Source organism: Mobula hypostoma, chromosome 1 (genome assembly GCF_963921235.1).
Source record: "Mobula hypostoma chromosome 1, sMobHyp1.1, whole genome shotgun sequence".
In the NCBI taxonomy this organism is placed as follows: Eukaryota; Metazoa; Chordata; class Chondrichthyes; order Myliobatiformes; family Myliobatidae; genus Mobula; species Mobula hypostoma.
In genome coordinates, this window is record NC_086097.1 from 97799952 (window position 1) to 97822468 (window position 22517).

The 22517-nt window shown below is 44.1% G+C and overlaps 1 protein-coding gene across 2 annotated transcripts in view; it reads right to left on the reverse strand.

Annotated features, from left to right (window-relative positions):
* Nucleotides 1-3140: 3140 nt before the first annotated feature.
* eif2ak4 (eukaryotic translation initiation factor 2 alpha kinase 4) overlaps nt 3141-22517 on the reverse strand; it is a 158014-nt gene continuing 138637 nt past the window's right edge. The window contains exons 32-39 of one of the 2 annotated variants that reach the window (XM_063053324.1): nt 20789-20869; nt 17481-17593; nt 14709-14767; nt 11679-11776; nt 10904-10972; nt 7045-7089; nt 6310-6428; nt 3141-4776 (exon numbers count right to left, since the gene is read on the reverse strand). In XM_063053324.1, the coding sequence (XP_062909394.1) occupies nt 4719-4776; nt 6310-6428; nt 7045-7089; nt 10904-10972; nt 11679-11776; nt 14709-14767; nt 17481-17593; nt 20789-20869 (642 nt within the window). In that variant the 3' untranslated portion in view covers nt 3141-4718. Of the gene's footprint in view, nt 4777-6309; nt 6429-7044; nt 7090-10903; nt 10973-11678; nt 11777-14708; nt 14771-17480; nt 17594-20788; nt 20870-22517 lie in introns of both variants that reach the window. The other variant, XM_063053315.1, reaches the window with a different exon arrangement.

The window sequence follows — 22517 nt, forward strand, 5'->3', positions numbered from 1 at the left end:
CATATTTAAATAACAGACCAACTAAGAAGAAACTATTTCTGATGGTTGAGGGGTCACATTAGGGGACATAGATTAAAGTCATTGGTAGAAAGATGTCAGAACATAGAATAGTACAGCACAGTACAGGCCCTTTGGCCCACAATGTTGTGCCGACCCTCAAACCCTGCCTCCCATAGAAGCCCCCACCTTAAATTCTTCCATATACCTGTCTAGTAGTCTCTTAAACTTCACTAGTGTATCTGCCTCCACCACTGACTCAGGCAGTGCATTGCACGCACCAACCACACTCTGAGTAAAAAACCTTCCTCTAATATCCCCCTTGAACTTCCCACCCCTTACCTTAAAGCCATGTCCTCTTGTATTGGGCAGTGGTGCCCTGGGGAATTGGCGCTGGCTGTCCACTCTATCTATTCCTCTTAATATCTTGTATACCTCTATCATGTCTCCTCTCATCTTCCTTCTCTCCAAAGAGTAAAGCACTAGCTCCCTCAATCTCTGATCATAATGCATACTCTCTAAACCAGGCAGCATCCTGGTAAATCTCCTCTGTACCCTTTCCAATGCTTCCACATCCTTCCTGTAGTGAGGCGACCAGAACTGGACACAGTAGTCCAAGTGTGACCTAACCAGAGTTTTATAGAGCTGCATCATTACATCGTGATTCTTAAACTCTGTCCCTTGACTTATGAAAGCTAACACCCCATAAGCTTTCTTAACTACCCTATTCACCTGTGAAGTTGTACAGTAGTGAAGTAGACTCTTCAGCCCAGCGCAGCTATGCTGATCCTCATGCCTGCCTGGACTAATCTCACTTCCCTACATTAGTTCCATATCTGCCTATGCTCTGATCATTTAAGTACCTCAGTAGATGCCTTTTCAATGTTGTGACTGTTCCTACCTCCTCTGGCAGCTCATTCCGGATACTAACTACTGTTTGCGTGAAAAATATACTCCTCAGATCCCCTTTAAATGCCTTCTTCTCAGCTTAAACCTGTGCCCCTTAGTTTGGGAAACAGACGCTGGCTCTCTAACCCATCTTTGCCCCTCGTGGTTTGATATACCCCTGTTGTGTCATCCCCTGGCCTCCTCCACTCCATGATAAACAGGTCCAGCCTGTCCAGTCCCTCCTTATGCCTCAAGCCTTTAAGTCCAGGCACCGTTCCTCTGGATCTTTTCTGCACCTTTCTAGCTAAATCACATCCTTCCTACAGTGCGGTGATTCCAAGTGTGACCTAACCAAAGATTTGTAACGTGATATCTCTTAATGAGAGGGGTGATGAGGAAAGGCAGGCTTGAAGATCTGAATGGCCTACATCTGTTACAATGTCTTTATTTTACAAGCTATGTCAAGGAAATGGAGAAAGCAGAAGGAAGTTTCATTGAAGAGGTTTTCAGTTGAGTTTTTTTTGGCAAAATGTGCCCTTTCAATTTTACTTTGAAAATGCTAATAATCAACCAAATTAGGAGTAAATAATCATAAAGCATCTTAACAATTAACTATTATAAACCAGACCCAAATCCACTTCAGCATTAGCTAGAAGGCAAGATGAAGGAATTCATTTTGTCTTTAACCATTTATCATTTGGAGGGTTGGGGTTGATGGAAAAACGCACTCCATAGAAATGAAGTCCCCTGCCACCGATCTGTTCCGGGCCCTAGACCGTCTTCACTCAGAGTATGCTGCGGGTGTGGAACAGGCGTGGTAGATGCAGTTCAATTGCAGCATAGAAGTTTGGATAGGTACATGGATGAGAGAGCTATAGAGGGCTATGATTTGGGTGCAGGTAGAAGGAATTAGCCAGAAGACCAGGCTAGTACAGAGTAGTTGGGTCAAAAGATCTGTTTCTATGCAGTAGTGCTCGAAGGTGCTCCCACAGTGCTGTTTAGGAAGGGGTTCCAAGATTTAATGAAGGTGTTGATATGGTTCCAAGTCAGAATGCTCAGCAGCTTAGAGGGAAACGTGTGGGTGCTGTTGTTCCTCAATGCCCTTCTCCATTCAGAGATCACAATTTAGGAAGATGCTGTCAGTACCAGGCAGGGTGGGTGGCGTAATAGCTCCTGTGGATGGTACATTCTATGGGAGGGGCGATAAATGGTTAGAATGGTGAATATGGTGCCTTGTCCTGGATGCCGCTGTGTTGAGCCTGGGTGGAATTGGAGCTCCACTCACCCAGGCAAGTGAAGAGTATTCCAGCACACCCGCGTGGCCATCCCCTCAGTTGCTCTGGTACCCACGATATTTATTCGGCAGGGCCAGCTGAGGGTCTGGCACTCTAGATATTCGGAAGGTGACTGTCTCGACAATGGTGACATTGAAGGTTGCAGCAAGTATCTGAGATTAACTTGTTCCATCGCTCTCACCCTCCATTCCTTTCCAACTGGAGTATGGAAGATGATCAGATTATATATTGTACAATTCATGCTTAACCTATTCACTCATTATCTGGAATGACTGCTTATAACTACAGTCACACTTATTCCAATGGTTACAGGGCAAACCCTGCACCAAAAGAAACAGTATGTACCATCATAGAACCTGTGTCAGTGAGGGAGGTCCTTTCCTTTCGTTTCACTGTCTTTCATCAATTTCAAACATTCAAACCTTCAGCTGCAGAGACAGGCATCAAATGGATTTTGCAAAAAGATCCAAACAAGCTTTTCAGCAAAACTAAACTGCAACTGTTGTCAACAGAACCGAGTACAGTGGAGTGCTGACCTCCTCCACTCTTACTATGTCATTTGGATATAACCAGCAAGTGTGCTTCCTTCAGTGATTAGGGTCAGCAGATTGGTACATGCTGGAATACACTGTTCTGCTTTGCCACCGCTTGCTGCAAACAGATGTACATTGCAGCAGAATCTGGCTGAGAATGTTGCTGTCCAAATGTTTTCAGAACCTGCCAAGAAGCAATAATCCTGTTGCTGTACATCAGTCCTGATGAAGAGTCCCAGCCCCAAACATTGACTGTACCTCTTCCTATAGATGCCACCTGGCCTGCTGCGTTCACCAGCATTTTGTGTGTGTTGCTGTACATCAGTGTAGGCTGGCTTTGAGGACCTACTGGAAGAAAGACCTTCCGAATATTTTACCATCCAAACAGTTAACAGCTGAAGTATAATGACCATAACCAAGACAGGGGTAAAAGTCTCATGTACAGACAAAGTTTATTTTTCTCCAGATTTACAGCAAAAGTCACTTTATGCTCACTGTTCAATTTCACAATTTAGAATGATCTAAATTTCAAGTATAATCAACTTAAGCTTTGAAAGTCCCTGGAGATTGCTCTTACTAAGGGCACCTTGACAAAACGCTAAAAACCAAGTAGTAGCATCAGAACTTCAGGTCTATCATTTGGTTGTTCCTCTGGTTGCTGCACCAACAACACGGTCTTAAGGCAGAATAAAAGCATCATGATAAAGTACAATGGCTTCGGTTTGTATCGCTCACCTTTGATCCTTCAGAATTGTTCAACACCAGCACGACAACAAACTCCGTAGCAGCTAGGCTGTGTTACTTTCCTCACTATTTCTGGCTAATTCTACAATATTTCATAATTCTACAAACTTAGCTTCAGTCCCGATGCAAGGCTGCTTTTCTGTACAATCAGAAACCAGAGTGACTCAGCTGAGGGGGGACACTATCAATCCTCAATGGATTGGATAAGCAACACATTAGTAGCAACTTTAAAACCCGTAAAGTACTCCTCAACTCACCAGAGTGGCTCTCGTGCCTGCCGACAGATTGGAGCCACTAGTTATACACAATCTGGTACTACAACGCTCAGTTAGACATGATTCAAAGATTCTTCTTTGAAAATTAAACACTATGATTCCTAAAGCAAAACAAATACCTCATGAAGCGGGTGGGCCAATCACATTGCCTTATTGTTCGAACTTAGTTAAACAGAAAATCTGCTGACATTGATTAAGGTAGGCTGGTGGATTTAAAAGGCACTCATTCCCATCAAACAGTTGGCTGCGCGAGACCAAACAGTGAGCAAAACGGCTGCTCGGAAGGAGGGACGAGAGAAAATGCAGCGTGGCTGCAGGCATGGTTAGCACAGTGGACAGTGGTGGGACACATCGCAGTCCCAGACTCAAGCAGCAAGAGAATTTCTATGACCTGAGCTCTGCTGAACAGTGTGGGGCAGTCCCACCACGGCTAGATGGTCAGGTGTAATCATTAACGAAGAAAACGCAGGGACTGCTAGTGACAGTAAACGTCTGCCTCAGAAGAGGAACATACTTGACTTGTTACATCAGGTCACACCACGGATGGGGCAGTGCCCCTAATGTGAAGGAACGGGCAGCTACTTTGACTGAATGGCAAGGATGCGGTGTGGAGCTGTGCCTGTCAGCTTTTACTTGGGCTTTAGCTGAAGGAATGGCTGCAGGGTGCAGGGGAGCGTTGGCTGTGGGGTGGGATGGGTGGTTATAGCCTCCATAAAACTGGAGCCCAGAGCTTGGGTGGAGAGAGTAACTAGAGGAAGGGATGATGCTGAGATGAACAGCGGAATGACGATGATGGTACAGTTTAACACACTGCACTAATACGAAGTATGTGCATCCACAACACACTGGATTGACATATTTGATTCAAATATTCCCAGTTTTGTGCTCTCCCAAGTAATTAACTCATGAAACTCCCACACATCAAAATAATCTGTGCACACTGCTCCATGCAGTGCTCTTGTACAAACTTCAAACCAGGAATCTCGCTAGAACATAATCTGGTAGTAGTCATCTTTGTAACTGTACAGAAGCAGCATGGACACTCTGTGGAGACAAAAGGACAAATGTCAGCTACCTCTGTGATACATACTCTGAAAGATGGTTAGTTCCAGAACACAAGTCTCTTGTAGCTTGAAGGGATTTGGTTTGTCAACTGAAACACTCAAAATCTCTATAGATGTACCGCAGAGAGCATTCTGAACTGTTGCATCAGTGTCTGGTATGAGCGGGGCGGGGGGGGGGGGGTGCTCCTGCAAGGACAGAAAGAAAAACACCTTCATGTTTCACAAAGTCGGCATCCATTATTATCACGCAGGGCATGCCCTCTTCTCATTGTGACCATCAAGAAGGAGGTGCAGAAGCCTGAAGGCACACACTCAATGATTCAGGAACAGCTTCTTCCCCCTCTGCTATACAATTCTTAAATGGACATTGAACCCATGAACACTGCCTCACTTTCTGTATATGTGTGTATATATTTTGTGTGTTTGCACTGTTTTTAATCTATTCGATATATAAATATACTTTAATTTATCTATTTATTTTCTTTCTATATTATTATGTATTGCATTGAACTGCTGCTGCTGAATTAACAAATTTCACGACACATGCCAGTGATAATAAACCTGATTCTGACTTTATATAACCCTTGCTACACCTACCCTAGGACAACTCTCATGAAGCACAATAGAAAAGCGTTCACTCCACTTTATCCAATGCAACCAGCGTTTAAGGTCAAATACTATTTATGCCCAAACCTTCAGTAATCGGCTGCTAAATTTCAGAAATAATTTTGTGATCAGGAAACAAATCGTTAATGCCATTCCTTTGAAATATGGTAGGAGTTGTAATTGATCCAAGTTTCATCACAGTGAAACTGGCCTGAAACAACATCCCATTCTCCACACTCTCCTTACAGCAGCTGTGGTTCTCCACTGCGGTGAGAAGCGAGGCAGAGACCCTGCCAGAGTACCTCAACCAGGAATCCTGCCCTCACAACGCCCACCCCACACATTACCACCTCTGCATCAACCAGGAGTCCTGCCCCCACAACGCCCACCCCACACATTACCACCTCTGCAGCAACCAGGAGTCCTGCCCCCACAACGCCCACCCCACACATTACCACCTCTGCAGCAACCAGGAATCCTGCCCCCACAACGTACAGCCCACACATTACCACCTCTGCAGCAACCAGGTGTCCTGCCCCCACAACGCCCACCCCACACATTACCACCTCTGCAGCAACCAGGAATCCTGCCCCCACAACGCCCACCCCACACATTACCACCTCTGCAGCAACCAGGAGTCCTGCCCCCACAACGTCCACCCCACACATTACCACCTCTGCAGCAACCAGGAGTCCTGCCCCCACAACGCCCACCCCACACATTACCACCTCTGCAGCAACCAGGAGTCCTGCCCCCACAACGTCCACCCCACACATCACCACCTCTGCAGCAACCAGGAGTCCTGCCCCCACAACGCCCACCCCACACATTACCACCTCTGCAGCAACCAGGAGTCCTGCCCCCACAATGCCCACCCCACACATTTTTGGAACTCAGCTGGCCTTACCTCTTGATTAACTTGAAGTGGTGGATTTGGTCACAAATGGATTTCAGATATCGTTGTTTAGGTGACTGAGAGAGTAGCTGTTGGACACTGGTGTAAAATGTTTGCTCGTCCCTGTCACACTGGGAAAACAAGAACAGAGAATAAGGAAGGCAGACCAAGAAACAACTTCATTATCAGGCCAATGCAAGGCTGAAACCGTTCAACCTTCTCATCAGGAGCATTACTGAACAGTACCTGACTTATGTACGCTTGCTTCAGGCAAATCTCTTACCTCAACCTGACCCACTTTTTGCAGTGACTCCACTCTTCAAAAGGAGGAGAGGCATCTCAGTTATTGATGTGTGGGGAACAAGCCAGAATCAGTTTGGGTCATGATGTCTGATGATTTGGTGAGGCCTCACCACTCACCCACAGCCTATAGAGCTAGCTTGTTAGCAACCCAGTGGCAACCACAGGGACTCAGCCAGTCAGGTAATCTGGGAGAAAAGCAGGACTGGCACCAGAATTGTATGAACCCTCCCTACTACGTAGTGAATGTTACTTGTGAAATAGTCACTTAGCGCTAGTACACCCAGAACTCAGCAGATCAGGCAGCACCCGTGGAAAGACAAATTGAGTTCATATTTCAGGGGAGTTCAGATACTGTCTGACCAGCTGAGTATTTTCAGCAATTTCGGTTTTTATCTCTGACTTGACTTTTCATTTACAGTGAGTTGTTTAGACTGAAACCCTTACCTTCAGTGACAAGAAGCTCTTCACGGTTTCCTTCGACACATCAACCTGCAAATTATATCATACGTGTAACTCGTAGGAATTTATCACCGTGCTCACTGTTTCACACAACTCCTCGTGACTGGGCGTGCTCACAGCTCACTCTAAACCCTACGTGACAGAGATGCTGGAGAGTAAAGGCAGTTTTCCCGAGCTGAGAGTGCTGCAAGTGCAGTACGGGAAAACCGGCCCAGTTAAGCAGGAAATTCAGAGGCCCACAAGCCATAAAGCCCTGGTGGCTGAGAAATTCAGCACAGACACTCTCTCGTGTGTACGACAGTGTCCAGGTTGGATCGATCAATCAATTCAGTAGGTTTCCCTCTCATGAGGAGGTTACAATGCTCAAAGTCGCCCCACCGTTGAGCATACCCACAAGAAGTGTTGTCGCAGGGAAGTAGCGTCCGTCATCAGAGACCCCCACCACCCAGGACATGCTCTCTTCTCACTGCTGGCATCAGGAAGAAAGTACAGGAGCCTCAGGACCCACACCACCAGGTTCAGGAACAGTTATTACTGCTCAACCATCAGGCTCTTGAACCAAAGGAGATAAGTTCATTCAACTTCACTTGCCCCATCATTGAAATGTTCCCATGACCTATGAACTCACTTGCAAGGACTCTTCATCTCACAGTCTCAATACTTATAGCTTAATTATTTATTATTATTGTTTCTTTCTTTTAGTATTTGCACAGTGGTTCAACAGCCAAGTTGGTGCGGTCTTTCATTGATTCTATTACGGACTTTCTGAGAAGACCCACAAAAAATTAATTTCAAGGTTGTATATGGTGATGGATATATACTTTGATAATATATTTAGCTTGAACCTGAAAAGAACTGGGAAAAGGGATAAGGGTTGGCCTCCCCTCCCCCAATACTCACTGCCAGGAATCACTTGTCAACACCAAAATCACAGAAAAGATTAAAATCCCATCAAATAGAGCAGCCCTCATTAACTGGAAATAATAACAAGTTGATTAAATAGGAAAGTCACCAAGATGAAGCTGGGACAAAGTGCTGCTTAGTTACTGGTGTTTGGGCCAGTCTAGCTGAGGGAAACTAGCAGCAGCAGGTATCTACCATTTCCTACTTCATCATCAAACTTAATGCTCCACACAGAGATGGTACAGAACATTTTATACAGTTGGGACACCCTGCCTTCTCCAGACAACCACATCAGTGCAACACCAGGGCAGTGTCCCTGAAATGGCTTCCCCTCACACTGAAATCAGAGATCTCCTTCTCTGAGCTGCGAGCTGCTTTAGTTGTAGGGCAGTGCCCCGACATGTTTAAGAAATGGGTTACCAATCAAAACTTGACACAGAATTTCAGAGCGTAGGACCCAGGCAACCATACACACTATCTGAATGCTGGCGGGTCCACAAGGGGCTAGAATTTGAAGTGGAAACTTATAGAACTCAGTGGGTTCCTGAGGATGAAGAGAGATTTGAATTAGAGGACTGGGTTATTTTAAACCAAAGCACGAGGGAGATGGAGCTGGAGCTGTCGTTCAGTGAAAACAACGGTGGAAGGTGAGCTCATGGACAACATCAGGACGATATTCCAACACGGCAGTGAGGAAGTTGCCTTCTCCTCTGGTGTTCCCTTATGGTTGAGGATGCTCTGATTCCCTTCCACTACCAAGGGCCATTACAGCCAAACTACCAGAGTGCGAACAGCACGAGATCTTGGCCCTATGTCAGGGAGGTCCAAAGCATTTGAAGACCAGAGCCTGATGCACAAACTCACTGCACACACACAGTCTCAGTGCTGACTGTCAGAAGTACCAACTGGCAAAAAAAGGATCTTGGGAGGGGGTACAGGACAGATCTGCTAGAATGTGCCTGGGATTGATGAGGTTTTTAGAGCCTAACCTGAGCCCCAGCTTCCTTCTTAAATCAGCAAAAATTGTTTGACTCAATTCAAACCAAGGGAAGTTTTTGCAGAGCTGTGATCAACATTTAAACCCGGTAAATGCGAGTTTAATATAACAGATCACCCGCTGAAATATCTCACTGCTGTGGGATTACGATAGTGGAGAATGATATCTGTTGTAACACTCTCATGAAACTGCTTGGTTGCCATTTCAATAGTTTGAGTTAGAAAGAGATAGAAGAACAAGATTAGGCCATACAGCCCATCAAACCTGTTCCGTTTTCAATCAGATAATGGCTGCTCCATATGCTATTCTCACTTACCCACTTGGGTTCTGTAGCCTTTAATACCGTTACCTAGCAAAGCATCTAACTTTCTGTGATCCTTGGCTTGATCAGTACATTTTAGACGGGGAGAGGGAAACAATAAACACTGCTCCTTCATGTTACTCCTGTGTGCTCTCCCTTGTTCTAGATTTCACACGCCCATCCCCGAGGACAGACTTCCTCCCAACTCTCTCATCTAACCCTCCAATCACCTTAAACATTTCATCTTCAGCATTCGTAGAAATGTAACTTTAGGCTCTAAAAACCTCATCAATCCCAGGCACATTCTAGCAGATCTGTCCTGTACCCCCTCCCAAGATCATTATAGTGTCCTCGTTGTGTACCGCCCAGAACTAAAGACAGGGCCTAATCAAAGGTTTATCCACGTGCAAGAGCTCCTTGAACAAAGCCCAACATTGCACCCGCACCTGAATCTGTCCATCGGTAGCTAGTGACTAGTACAGAACAGAAATAAGCCCTTCTGTGCCAGCTATGATGCCAATCTAAACCAGTCCATCTCCCTACACAACTTTTGTAATTCTCAATTTCCTGTTTCTAAATCCCTCTTAAATATTACTATTGTATCTGCTTCTACCACCTCCCTGGCAGCCTGTCCAAGCATTAACAACTCCCTCTGTAAAAGAAAAACTTACTTCACAAATCTTTAAACCTTCCTCCCCCCACCGTATGGCCTCTGGTACCTGACATTTCCATCCTGGGAAAAGACTCTGACCATCTACTCTATCTTTACCTCTCGTAATTTTATACATCTCTCTCAGCCCCTGACACTCCAGAGAAAAGTCTGTCCAAGCTCTTTACAGCTAATACTCTCTAACCTAGGCAGCATTCTGATGAACATGCTATACACTCTCTCCAAAGCCTCCACAGCCGTTCTGTAATATACTCCAAATGTGGCCTGCCTAAGGTTTTAAAGAGCTGCAATCCGAGTTTAGCCAATTTCGATACTCAATACCCTGATTTACCTGCACGTAATCAATCCACACCTTGTGTCCTCCACAATTCTACACATCTTGCCATTAAATAAAAACCTGGATTTATCTTTCATACTGCTACAGCTCTCTGCACTCCCAGACAGGCCATTTATGAAACAAACATTGAAACGGATCAGGTCATCGATATTTAAATGCAAACAACAGGAATTCTGCAGATGCTGGAAATTCAAGCAACACACATCAAAGTTGCTGGTGAACGCAGCAGGCCAAGCAGCATCTATAGGAAGAGGCGCAGTCGACGTTTCAGGCCGAGACCCTTCGTCAGGACTAACTGAAGGAAGAGTGACACTCTTCCTTCAGTTAGTCCTGACGAAGGGTCTCGGCCTAAAACGTCGACTGCGCCTCTTCCTATAGATGCTGCTTGGCCTGTAGCTCATCAATATTGTTCTCTTTAATCTCTAACATCTGGCTCAGCTCAGCTCACTTTAATGGGAGCCTTTTAACAACAGGAGGAAGAAAGGGAAACAATGTCCCTCTTTCTTCCTCTTGGTTCTCACCTTGATCTCCCTCCAGCTGCCCAGCCCTCTGCCCCAATCATTGAGCCATGTCCCTTTGCATTGCTTCATTCCCCAGGGTCCCCACACACACTGCACCCATCAATCAGACACTTACCATTAAAACTTCAATTTCACTCCCTTTCTGCTGCAGGTTACTGACAAAGCTTTTAAGTCTTGTTACAACCTGAGAAGAAAGTTATGCGGGATGAGGAAAACTCAGACAAGTGCTGCAGCAAATTATAATAAAGCAGCAGCCGACATTCATTGCGGCTCACTACAGACGCTGGTTTTGACAAGCACTGTTTTTATCGATGCCAACACAGTCTTATTACAGCCATGATCTTGTTTCTAGTATCAGCACAAATTCATAGGAAAATGCATGTCATTAAAAGCCACAATCTTTGGGAGAGCACTAACTTAGTTTGCAGGACTGGGTACAAAGGTAGAGAGTAAACTGTAAAAATACTTCTCAGCCATGAATGATGTTGTTCAATGTTCAAATGTATATTGTGCCCTGACTTTCCTACAGTATTTGGTAATGTTCACTCATTATGTGCTGTGTTCTATGATATGGGCAATCATGATCTCCATGATCATGACTGCTCTTGGCAAATTTTTCTACAGAAGCGGTTTGTCATTGCCTTCTGGGCAGCGTCTTTGCAAGGGAGTTGACTCGTGCCTTTATCAATACTCTACAGAAAGATGGTCCCAGTGGTCACATAACCAGGACTTGTGATGTACACCAGCTGCTCGTATGACCATCCACCACCTGCGCCCATGGCTTCATGTGACCCTGATCCGGGGGGGGTGCTTAGCAGATGTTACACCTTACCCAGGGGTGGTAATGAGTCTCCTATAGCACGACAACACTGAAGAAGAAAACCTCTCACCTTCTCTCTGTACTGCTCTTTGTTGCTGACAGATAACTTGTCAGGTGGAATGAAAGTGAGATGTGGGGTAATTGAACCTCCGTTTGATTCAAAAGATCCTGTGAGAAGACGACAATAAATAAATTACTAATGTAGTTTTGGCCCATAAGACGCAAGAGCAGAATTAGGCCATTTGGCCCATCAAGTCTGCTCCGCTATTCAATCATGGCTGATCCCTCTTCCCCTCCTCAGACCCACTCCCAGCCTTCTCCCTATAAACTTTGATGCCCTGTCCAATCAAGAACCTATAAAGCTCTGCCTTAAATACACCTAACGACCTGGCCTCCGCAACTGCCTGTGATAACAAACTCCACAAATTCACCACCCAACAGCTAAAGAAATTTCTCTGCATCTGTTTTAAATGGACGCCCCTCTATCTTGTGGCTGTGCCCTTGTCCTAGACTCCTGCACCATGGGAAACAACTTTTCCACATCTACTCTGTCGACACCTTTCAACTTATAAAAGGTTTCAATGAGATCCCCCTTCATTCTTCTAAATTCCACGAGTAGAGACCCAGAGCCATCAAACGTTCCTCGTATGATAACCTCTTCATTCCTGGAATCATCCTTGTGAACCTCCCCTGGACCCTCTCCAATGCCAGCACATCTCTTTTTAGATGAGGGGCCCAAAACTGTTCACAATATTGAAGGTGAGGCCTCACCTGTGCCCTATAAAGCCTCAGCATCACATCCCTGCTTTTGTATTCTAGACCTCTTGAAATTAATACTAACACTGCATTTGCCTTCCTCGCCACTGACTCTACCTGCAAGTTAACCTTTAAGCTGTTCTGCACAAGGACTCCAAGTCCTTTTGCACCACAGATTTTTGGATTGCCTCCCTGTTTAGAAAATAGTCTGCACATTATTTCTACTACCAAAGTGCATGACCATGCATTTTCCAACATCGTATTTCATTTGCCACTCTCTTGCCCATTCTCCTAATTTGTCCAAGTCCTTCTGCAGCCTACCTGTTTCCTCAACACTACCTGCACCTCTACTAATCTTCGTATCATCTGCAAACTTGGCAACAAAGCCATCTATTGCATCATCTAAATTACTGATATATAGCACAAAAAAGCAGCCCAAGATCGACCCCTGTGGAACACCACTAGTCACTGGCAGCCAACCAGAAAAGAATCCTTTTATTCCCACTCGCTTCCTCCTACCAATAAGCTAATGCTTTAACCATGCCAGTAACTTTCCTGTAATACCATTAGCTCTTAACTTGGCAAGCAGCTTCATGTGTGGCACCTTGTCAAAGACCTTCTGAAAATCCAAATATACAACATCCACTGCATCCCCTTTATTTGTAATCTTCTCAAAGAATTCCAACAGGTTCGTTAGGTAATATTTTCCCTTAAGGAAACGGTGCTGACTTTGTCCTCTCTTGTACTGTGTCACCTCACCCTGAACAATTGACTCCAACATCTTCCCAACCACAGAGGTCAGGCTAACTGGTCTATAATTTCCTGCTGCTGCCTTCATCCTTTCTTTAAGAGTGGAGTGACATTTGCAATTTTTCAGTCCTCTGGCACCATGCCAGAGTCCAATGATTTTTGAAAGATCATTCCACACTCTCTAACACTACCTCTTTCAGAACCCTAGGGTGCAGTTCATCTGGTCTGGTGGGAAGTCTGAGATACCAACGGAAGGCAGCAAATGGCAGGTTCATTTAAAAGGTAACGAAACTCAGGAACACAGATATCACTCAGTAACATTACTTCTAAAGGGTCCAAACCGGAGGAAGACTGTAGGAATAAGAGAAATAGGACCAGGAGTGCAGCTTTCGCTGATCGATCTCAAAACCATTACTATGACACATTCACTTCCAGAAATCCATCCATCTCTAATTCAATGCCTGAGTCAACACAGCTTCTGAGATTCCCAAGATTTACAGCCATGAAGAAATTTCTGCTCATCTGCTAAACTGGAATTCAGAAGAAATGAAGTGTGACCTCATTGAAACCTATCAAATGGTGAAAGGCCTTGATAGAGTGGATGTGGAGTGGATGTTTCCTATGGTGGGAGAGTCCAAGACAAGAGGACACGGCCTCAGAATAGAGGGGTATCCTTTTAGAATGGAGGTGAGGAGGAATTTCTTTAGCCAGAGAGTGGTGAATCTGTGGAATTTGTTGCCACTGGCAGCTGTGGAGGCCAAATTCTTTATGTATATTTAAGGCAGAGGTTGATAGATTCTTGATTAGTCGGGGCATGAAGGGATACAGGGAGAAGGCAGGAGACTGGGACTGAAAGGAAAAATGATCAGCCATGATGAAATGGCAGAGCAGACTCAATTAGATAAATGGCCTAATTCTGCTCCTACGTCTTATGGTCTAAATTCTTGCTATTCTTCTATGGAAAGTGTATCAAGATTTTTTTTAAATTTATGGGTGATATTCCAGCTATAACCTCACCAGCACCCTACCTTATTGCAACTGGGTACCCAACTTCAAAAGCCATTGAAGGATCAAAATGAACTGAATTTATTGTGAATGATGGAATTAAATAAGAAGAATACTTTCACAAAACCAGAGTGGAAGGAAGATATAGGAGGTAACAGAACAAATACCTCAAGACAGAAATAAATACCTTACTTGTCCTTTCTCCCTCACAATGAATTCACCAATAAATTTTAAACACAATTATGAACTTGAGTATAATTATTATTGACATGGTATCATGACATAATAATTGCCATTTTTGTATGTTTAATCCCTGCGAAAACAAATACACACCTTTGAACTTGACAGAATTACAAATTAATAATTAGCGTTGCTATGATAGGTACAGCATCAGATTTCAAAGGCAGAAATGTGAAATGTTATGCCTGAAAGAGAAGAAAGACTGAGAAAAATACCACGTGCCATGAATTGAACTTAACGATGGTCCCAACCATGGCAAGTGACTCAATAACTAACGTTCACTCCTTCATCAGCCTCCCTCCAATGAGGTTCACAGCATTATTCACCAAGGCACACGCGCACCAGTTACCTGTAGCACAGCAGAGTGATCCTATCAGGCCCTGAGAGGAGAAGGTCTCTCGAGATTCCCTGCTTAGAATTAAACATGGAAAGAAAGACTGTAAACACAAAGCAATCACACAAAATGAAGATCGCAATAGGAGCAATAGTGTAGTTGTTTTAAATATAAATTTCTATCACAGGCCAACTGGGACATCTTACATCTGAACTCAATCATTTCTAATATTCCCAAAAATAACCATATAACCATATAACAATTACAGCACGGAAACAGGCCATCTCGGCCTTTCCAGTCCGTGCCGAAATTTATATTTTACTCTGCCTGAGTAAAGTTCCCCCTCATGTTACCCCTAATCTTTTGCCCTTTAACTCTCAACTCACATCCTCTTGTTTGAATCTCCCCCATTCTCAATGGAAAAAGCCTATCCACGTCAACTCTATCTATCCCCCTCATAATTTTAAACACCTCTATCAAGTCCCCCCTCAACCTTCTATGCTCCAAAGAATAAAGACCTTTGGATTTATTTTCACCTTACTTGCCAAAGCAGCCTCACGTCTTCTTTTAGCTTTTCTAATTTCTTTAAGATTCTTTTTACATTCTTTATATTCCTCGGTTAGAGGGATACAAGCCATCAGTGAGCAAGTGGTATTACCCTGGAGGGCACCATGGCCAGTATGGATTAGTTCAGCTGAAGGGCCATTTTCATGACTGTGGGGTGCTGTTGTCACATGTATCAAGATATACAGAAAAGCTTTTCCTTGCATGCCATCAGGTAAAATCACTCCATATACAAGTGCATCATGGTGGTAAAAAGAATAAAACAGAATCCAGAGTCTCCTTGCCTTTGAGTGTTAGAACCCCATATGTAATACATGTTGGAAAGATGTCGTCCCGCTCCGCTGAAACCCGTTGCTTAAGACCTTGGGCACCAAATTTACCACTATTTACCAAATAGTGAGAAATAGTTATTAATCCAGCCCCCGCTTGAAATATTCCAATTGTACTTGGTATGTCTGGACCATTTTAGTGGGCAAGTTAATCAAACTGATAGTAATCAGAACAACAGAACTTCCCTCAATAACTAAGACAGAAAATGCTGGAAAACTCAGCAGGTCAGGCAGCCCCTGTGGTAAGAGAAGCATTTAAGGGTTTGAGGCTGGGAAAAAGATCAAACCAGTTAGTTTTGGCTACAGAAAGGGTGGAGGTGGGAGGGGAGCATTGGATAGAATAAAGAGAGTATCTCAGATAAGGTGTGATAATGTGGCAGTCAAAGCTTCTTTGTGTTTTGTGTTGCTAATAACAGGGTTGTGGGACTTGTCCAGCAGGTCAGACAACACCAAAGGGGAGAGAAAAACTGCGCCAAAATCACTTAAACTCTGATACAGATGGAAAGAAGACTGTCATAGTTAGAGAGCATGAAAATACACCCCACAGCCCAGCTCATCCAAGATGGCTATACAAGCTCGTCCCAATCACCTACAATTTTAGATTGTAAAACATTAACTTTGTTTCTCTTTCTAAAGATGCTGCCTGACCTGCTGAATGTGTCTAGCGTTTTCATTTTTCTCTTTCAGATTTCCAGCGTCTGTTTTATTTTTCCCTTTTTTCCCTCAGTAATTTATTGATTTCCAAACTGTGCTGGCAGCTGGGTGCTCAATATTAGGCCTCACATTCATAGAAGCAGCTTTGAGATATGAGCTACGTTATAAGGGGGTCTGCTTTCTTCTAAGGAACAACCATGACCTCTCCACCAACTCAGCCAACTGGCAAACTTGATCTAGAGATATAATTCATTTAAAATTTAAACACAAAGACCTGCTGTAACTTCAGTAAGAGAAAGGAAAGCATAGTGATCACCATATTCACTCAAGGTATGACACTGGACATCACATTTGATTCTGAGAAGAGTGAAGACTGTCACTGAACCATCTGCAATAGGTCAGTAATGTTGTTGCTGCTTATTGTGTCCTGTGCCATCAGGTTTCTTCAACAGCTTTCTCATTTCCTTCAATATCTTTACTCTATCTAGCTCTCTCAGATTTAACTAGAGTTTCTATGTCATTCAGCATGGAACTCAATTTGTCCATGCTGACTATGGTGACCACAAAGGTACTCCCATTTGCCATGTCCTTCTAAAGCTCTCCTATCCAATGTCTGTTAAATATTACTACCATAGCTGCCCCGACAACTCTGCTCCATATGCTAACTATTCTCTGCAGGAAGTAGGTGCTCTCGGCTAAACCTGTGCCCTTTAGGTTTTTAGTTCCCTTTTGCTGGGAAAAAGACTGTGAGAGTTCACCTTATCAAGAGCCCTCACTGCTCTTCAAGTTTACCTCCTTAGTCTCCTACTTCAAGGAATAAAGTCCTAGCCTGCTCAACTTGTCCCCAACACTTAGGCTCTCTAGTATTGGAACCATCATTATAAATGTCCTCTGCACCCTTTCCAGTTTAATGAAGTCTTCCTTATAACAAGGTGACCAAAACTATACAGAATAGACAAAGATAGGTCTCACCAACACATTGCATGACTGCGACATACCTCCCAACTACCGTACTCCAACAGAGAGCTCACAATGAAGACCTGTTTCTGCACTTATTCCCCGCTTTCTATTATGAATCCAATTCTTTGGGCTTTGGTACAATCCAATCAATACCAATAACTCCGTGCTATTTAATCTCTCCCATTTCAGGCAATTACCTGGGCTGACCCTCAGCTCCAGTGAATCCACTCCACCAGCATCTCCAGTAATGACCAGGACCCACAGACAAAACTGTGCTCACCTGCTGCTCTTGTCATCGGACACTTTGCGCCACAGCTTCTCGGAGAAATGATCAACTAACTTTGATACCAAAACTCGCTTTTCCGTCTGCTTGTCCTTTTCAAATGACCTCACCTGAGGGAAGGATAAGCCATTAAGAACCACAAGCCACTTATCAACGAAACAGTCTTTAAATTGTCAGGTAGCTTGCGGTTTTGACATTCCAATCTGCAACAGTGTTGACCGAATAACAGCTGAACTCCAAAGGACCCACTGAACGGGATTACTGCGAAGTCCCCATGCATACATAAATTGAACATGTTGGTGTACATGCAACTTTTAAGGTACCAGTTTAGAAAAGTGCAATTTTTTTTTAAAATCATAAAAACCCTGAAGAAAGCTTTCAGCTCAGGTGATTTTTCAGGTGTTTAACTCTCTGCCTAGCTTTGTACACATACGTTGCAGGAGCAATAGAGTGAAAAGATAACTCATCTCCAAAAGCAATGCCAGCAGACTGGAGACGCATCTGAACGCCGTAAGCTACAACCATCAGTTTCTGACCCCAGCAACTTCGATTGCCCAGCCCTGGAAGTCAGGTCCGAATGTGGCGCGTCGATCGGGTCTTTGCAACGCTCAAGCGAAACCACACTTGGCATAGCTGCAGCGCGAACCCATGTCACAGCTGAAGCCGCAAGAACAAGGAGCCTGAAGCTGAGGCAACCCTAACAGAGACAAAGGTGTATGAAGCAGCAACACACACAAAATGCTGGAGGGCTGGCCGGAACCCTGCCAAACGTCGGGCAAAGGTTAGAATCCTTCTTGTTGTTCAAAGGCAGGTGTATGCAGAGGATGTGCAGTGCATCACAAAGCAGGAATTTCTCCCAATCCAAAGTTACCTTACACCTTCCGGTTAAGATGGCACCTGCATACACACTCTTTTGGTCATCATCTTCTGGATAGACCAAAAAACCATGCACTTTACTTCTCTTATGTCCTTTAATGCTTGTTTTCATCTTGAATGTGATTCTGGAACTGTTTGGAGATCGTTTGGGTGTTCCAGTACATTGAAGCAAGTGCAGAAGTCTGGAGATCATTTGGGTGCTTCAGCGCTCTGCTGTCTCCAAGAGGATTCCAGGAGACAGAGGCAGCGTTGTTTAAACCTCGTGGCAGGCTGCGGGACGGGGTGCAAGCCGATATGACTCCTTTTCACCGATTAAAGCGACGAGGGAGGTTAAACCATTGAGACAATTGTGGAGGGTGAGCACCGGCTGCCTGTCCTTTGATCACTGGAGAGTGGAGAGCCACCCGCTTTGCCCAGAGAGTGTTGCCCAGGTTTTCTGTGTTTTGGATGTGGACATGAACTATAAACTCTTTTTTTTTAAAGTCTTATAGTTTTTTTTATATTCTGTGGCTTTTCTCCCGGTTTTTCTCTTTTTTTTGTGCGGGCAGTGGGGGAAGAGTGAGGGGAATTTGAGTGTCGATGTGCCTGTTCCGTTTTGTTTGTTTTTTTGTGCAGGAGGAGGGAATTGGGGGTTGATGTGCCTGTTCCATTTTTGTGTGGGGAGGGGACATTTGGGATTTGGTGATCGTGCTGCCTTTCTTTTCTTTCTTGGTTTCATGACTACCTGGAGAAGAATAATTTCAGAGTTGTATACTTTGATAATAAATTAACCTTTGAACTCTGCCCCATTTCTTGACTCTGCGAGTTGGAGGACACATTAAGAGAGCACAACTCACTCTGGAGTTACCTCACCCAATCGTCATTCAGAGTGAGCACTGGTCACTGGTCAGCTCATCAGACATTACCATAAGCAAGTATGTCGTCAAAGTCGACACTTTCGAAGTGAGAACGTTAAAGACTGTGCAGTAAAGACTGTTTCAAGACCAGTGTCTGAGACTGTCCTTTCTTTTGCCACAGACATAATGATATGATCATTTGACTTTTAGTTTCAGTCCATCTTATGGATGTCAGGCAGGGAGTGTTCTGGCCTGTAGAGGCACTGCTCTTTTCATATGCAGTTCATTTGTATGAACATCACATCCTATACGTAAGCTCTTCTTGCATCATTTCCTGTGCAGTTCATTTGGATTTCGACTTTAAGCACACACGGTAGAAAGACATCCATCTCTATCCACTCCTTATTTGCTCTTGAAACAGCAATATCTGAGTCTTGAGATTTCTTAATATCAGTAAGCATTCAGTAGGTGTACTTTGAAGGAAGTGTTATGTTTATCATTCATCGCTATTAAGCTATTGTTGCACTACAAGTTCACTCTGGTCCACAGGGCATAGTATGGAATGTTGCCTTGGTTAACGCTGATTGTGAGAATAATCAATAGTATTGGTAGATTCAGGCATGCGATGATTCTGTATTGTATTTAACACGTATTCTGCAGTTTCACAAGTTTTTCCTCATTAAAAACCCCGAAGAAAGCTTCCAGCTCAGGTGACTTTTGAGAAGGTGTTTAACTCTCTGCCGAGCATCGACACACACATTGTGAGGGCACTACAACAATAGAACCCACTAAAAAAACACGCACAACAAAGACCGTCAAACACCGAATGTGTGAAAAAAAGAACAAATCATGCAAACAATTTTAAAAAATAAACAACACACAGAAATGAATCGCAGAATCCCTGAAAATGAATCCACAGCCACGGAACCAGCTCAGTCTGCAGCCGATCCAAGAGCTCCACAGCCATGGAAGCAGCTCAGTGTTGAGGTAAATAAAGCCTCTCGGGTAGTAAGCTGAATTCTGCTTCATTCTTCGCCTTGTGCTCAACAGCTTGATCTTTTTAATCTGGATTGGCACTGAAATTGACTAAACATCGGCTCACCTTTTGCTCTCAGGCCTGGGCCCCGACACGATACATCGATCGGTCCTCAAGTCTGCTCCAGCAATTGCTGTTGCAGCCGCACCTGCATTCCTGAGAGTCCATGTAATTGGATCCTTCAAAAACGCCAGTCGTTCAGCAGGTTCAAAAGCACAACTCCAAAAGGGAAAGTACAGTCTGCTGATTTTAATGACCACAGTCCAAACTACTATTAATAAAACAGTTGTATTCACTGCCCACAAAACGTCACCGTGTCCTGCCTGCACCATCTTCCCCTCACCTAGGTTAAAGTCGGATTTGTGTGGAATGGGTCAGTGTGGACTCAATTTCCAAACAGCCTGCTTCCAAGCTGTGTCACTTTGACTGTAACACTCCTTTCATTAGTCATCCATATTGGAGCAATGACGCAGAATATTAACCGGAAGACATTACTTAGATACAAAGAACGTGGGCTGTAACAGAGAAAAATTGTAAAAATTCTGTAGTACTTGTACCTTCACATGGTCTTTCTCTTTATCTGAGACCAGGATTAAATAACTGATTCCGGTCTGTTTGCAATGCTGCTGGACTTCTTCCTGTTCATGGAAAAAGCAGAGGTCTGACTTAAAATCATAAGCAGTGGAAATCAGAAACAACAGTTTGATTCAAGAGAAAAGCAGTTGATTCATAGTATAATGTAATCAAAATAATAAAGAGGCATAATGATATAATCTTTAAGCATTCTTGGAGGAAGAGTCCAGATTTAATTCCCAGATAACGGTAAGTTGTTCGATCTCAGCTGGGGTAACAGGGGAAGGGCAGGGATCATGAACCTGTCGTAAGGAAGCAGAACTGGGGAGAGGTGTCGAATTCAGGTGCCCGCACCCCACTCCAGCTGCCAACTGTAACACCGTCACACATCAGCTGAGCCATGAAGATCACTGACTGAGTTCACTACAGGTCCCCTATATAACGGGGTGGAACAGACTGAGGGCTAGTGCTGTCTACAGAACACGGATTAATAACACCTAGACAGAACCTTAATCACATGGATCTTTTAATTAGCAACAAAATCTGTAGAAGTGAATCAGGTAGCCTCGTTATAGGGAGGATGTGGAAGCACTAACGAGGAGATTTACCAGGATGCTGCCTGGATTAGAGAACATGTCTTCTAAGGAAATGTTGGTCTTTTCTTTTTGGAGCAAAGGAGTACGAGAGAAGACTTCATAGAACTGTTAACTGTAAAGAACATTATAAAAGTTCATTGCAGTGCAAAGTGGTCATAACATTGGTATATTGGGGTAAAGATTAGGGTTATGCCAGTTCATTCAAGCCCTTGAAGACAGAAGCGGGTGAATTTATTGTGGGGAACAAGGAAATGGCAGACCAGCTGAACAGGTACTTTGGATCCGTCTTCACTAGGGAAGACAGAAACAATCTCCCAGATGTAATAGTGGCCAGAGGACCTAGGGTAATGGATGAATTGAAGGAAATTTATGTTAGGCAGGAAATGGTGTTGGATAGGCTGTTGGGTCTGAAGGCTGATAAGTCCCCGGGACCTGATGGTCTGCATCCCAGGGTACTTAAGGAGGTGGCTTTACAAATCGTGGACGCATTGGTAATCATTTTCCAATGTTCTATAGATTCAGGATCAGTTCCTGTGGATTGGAGGGTGGCTAATGTTGTCCCTCTGTTCAAGAAGGGAGGAAGAGAAAAAACAGGGAATTATAGACCGGTTAGCCTGACGTCGGTGGTGGGAAAGATGCTGGAGTCAATTATAAAAGATGAAATTACGACACATCTGGATAGTAGTAACAGGATTGGTCCGAGTCAGCATGGATTTACGAAGGGGAAATCGTGCTTGACTAATCTTCTGGAATTTTTTGAGGATGTAACTATGAAAATGGACAAGGGAGAGCCAGTGGATGTAGTGTACCTGGACTTTCAGAAAGCCTTTGATAAAGTCCCACATAGGAGATTAGTGGGCAAAATTAAGGCACGTGGTATTGGGGGCAGAGTACTGACATGGATTGAAAATTGGCTAGCTGATAGAAAACAAAGTGTAGCGATTAATGGGTCCCTTTCGGAATGGCAGGCGGTGACCAGTGGGGTACCGCAGGGTTCAGTGCTGGGACCGCAGCTGTTTACAATATATATTAATGATTTAGATGAGGGAATTAAAAGTAATATTAGCAAATTTGCCAATGACACAAAGCTGGGTGGCAGTATGAAATGTAAGGAGGA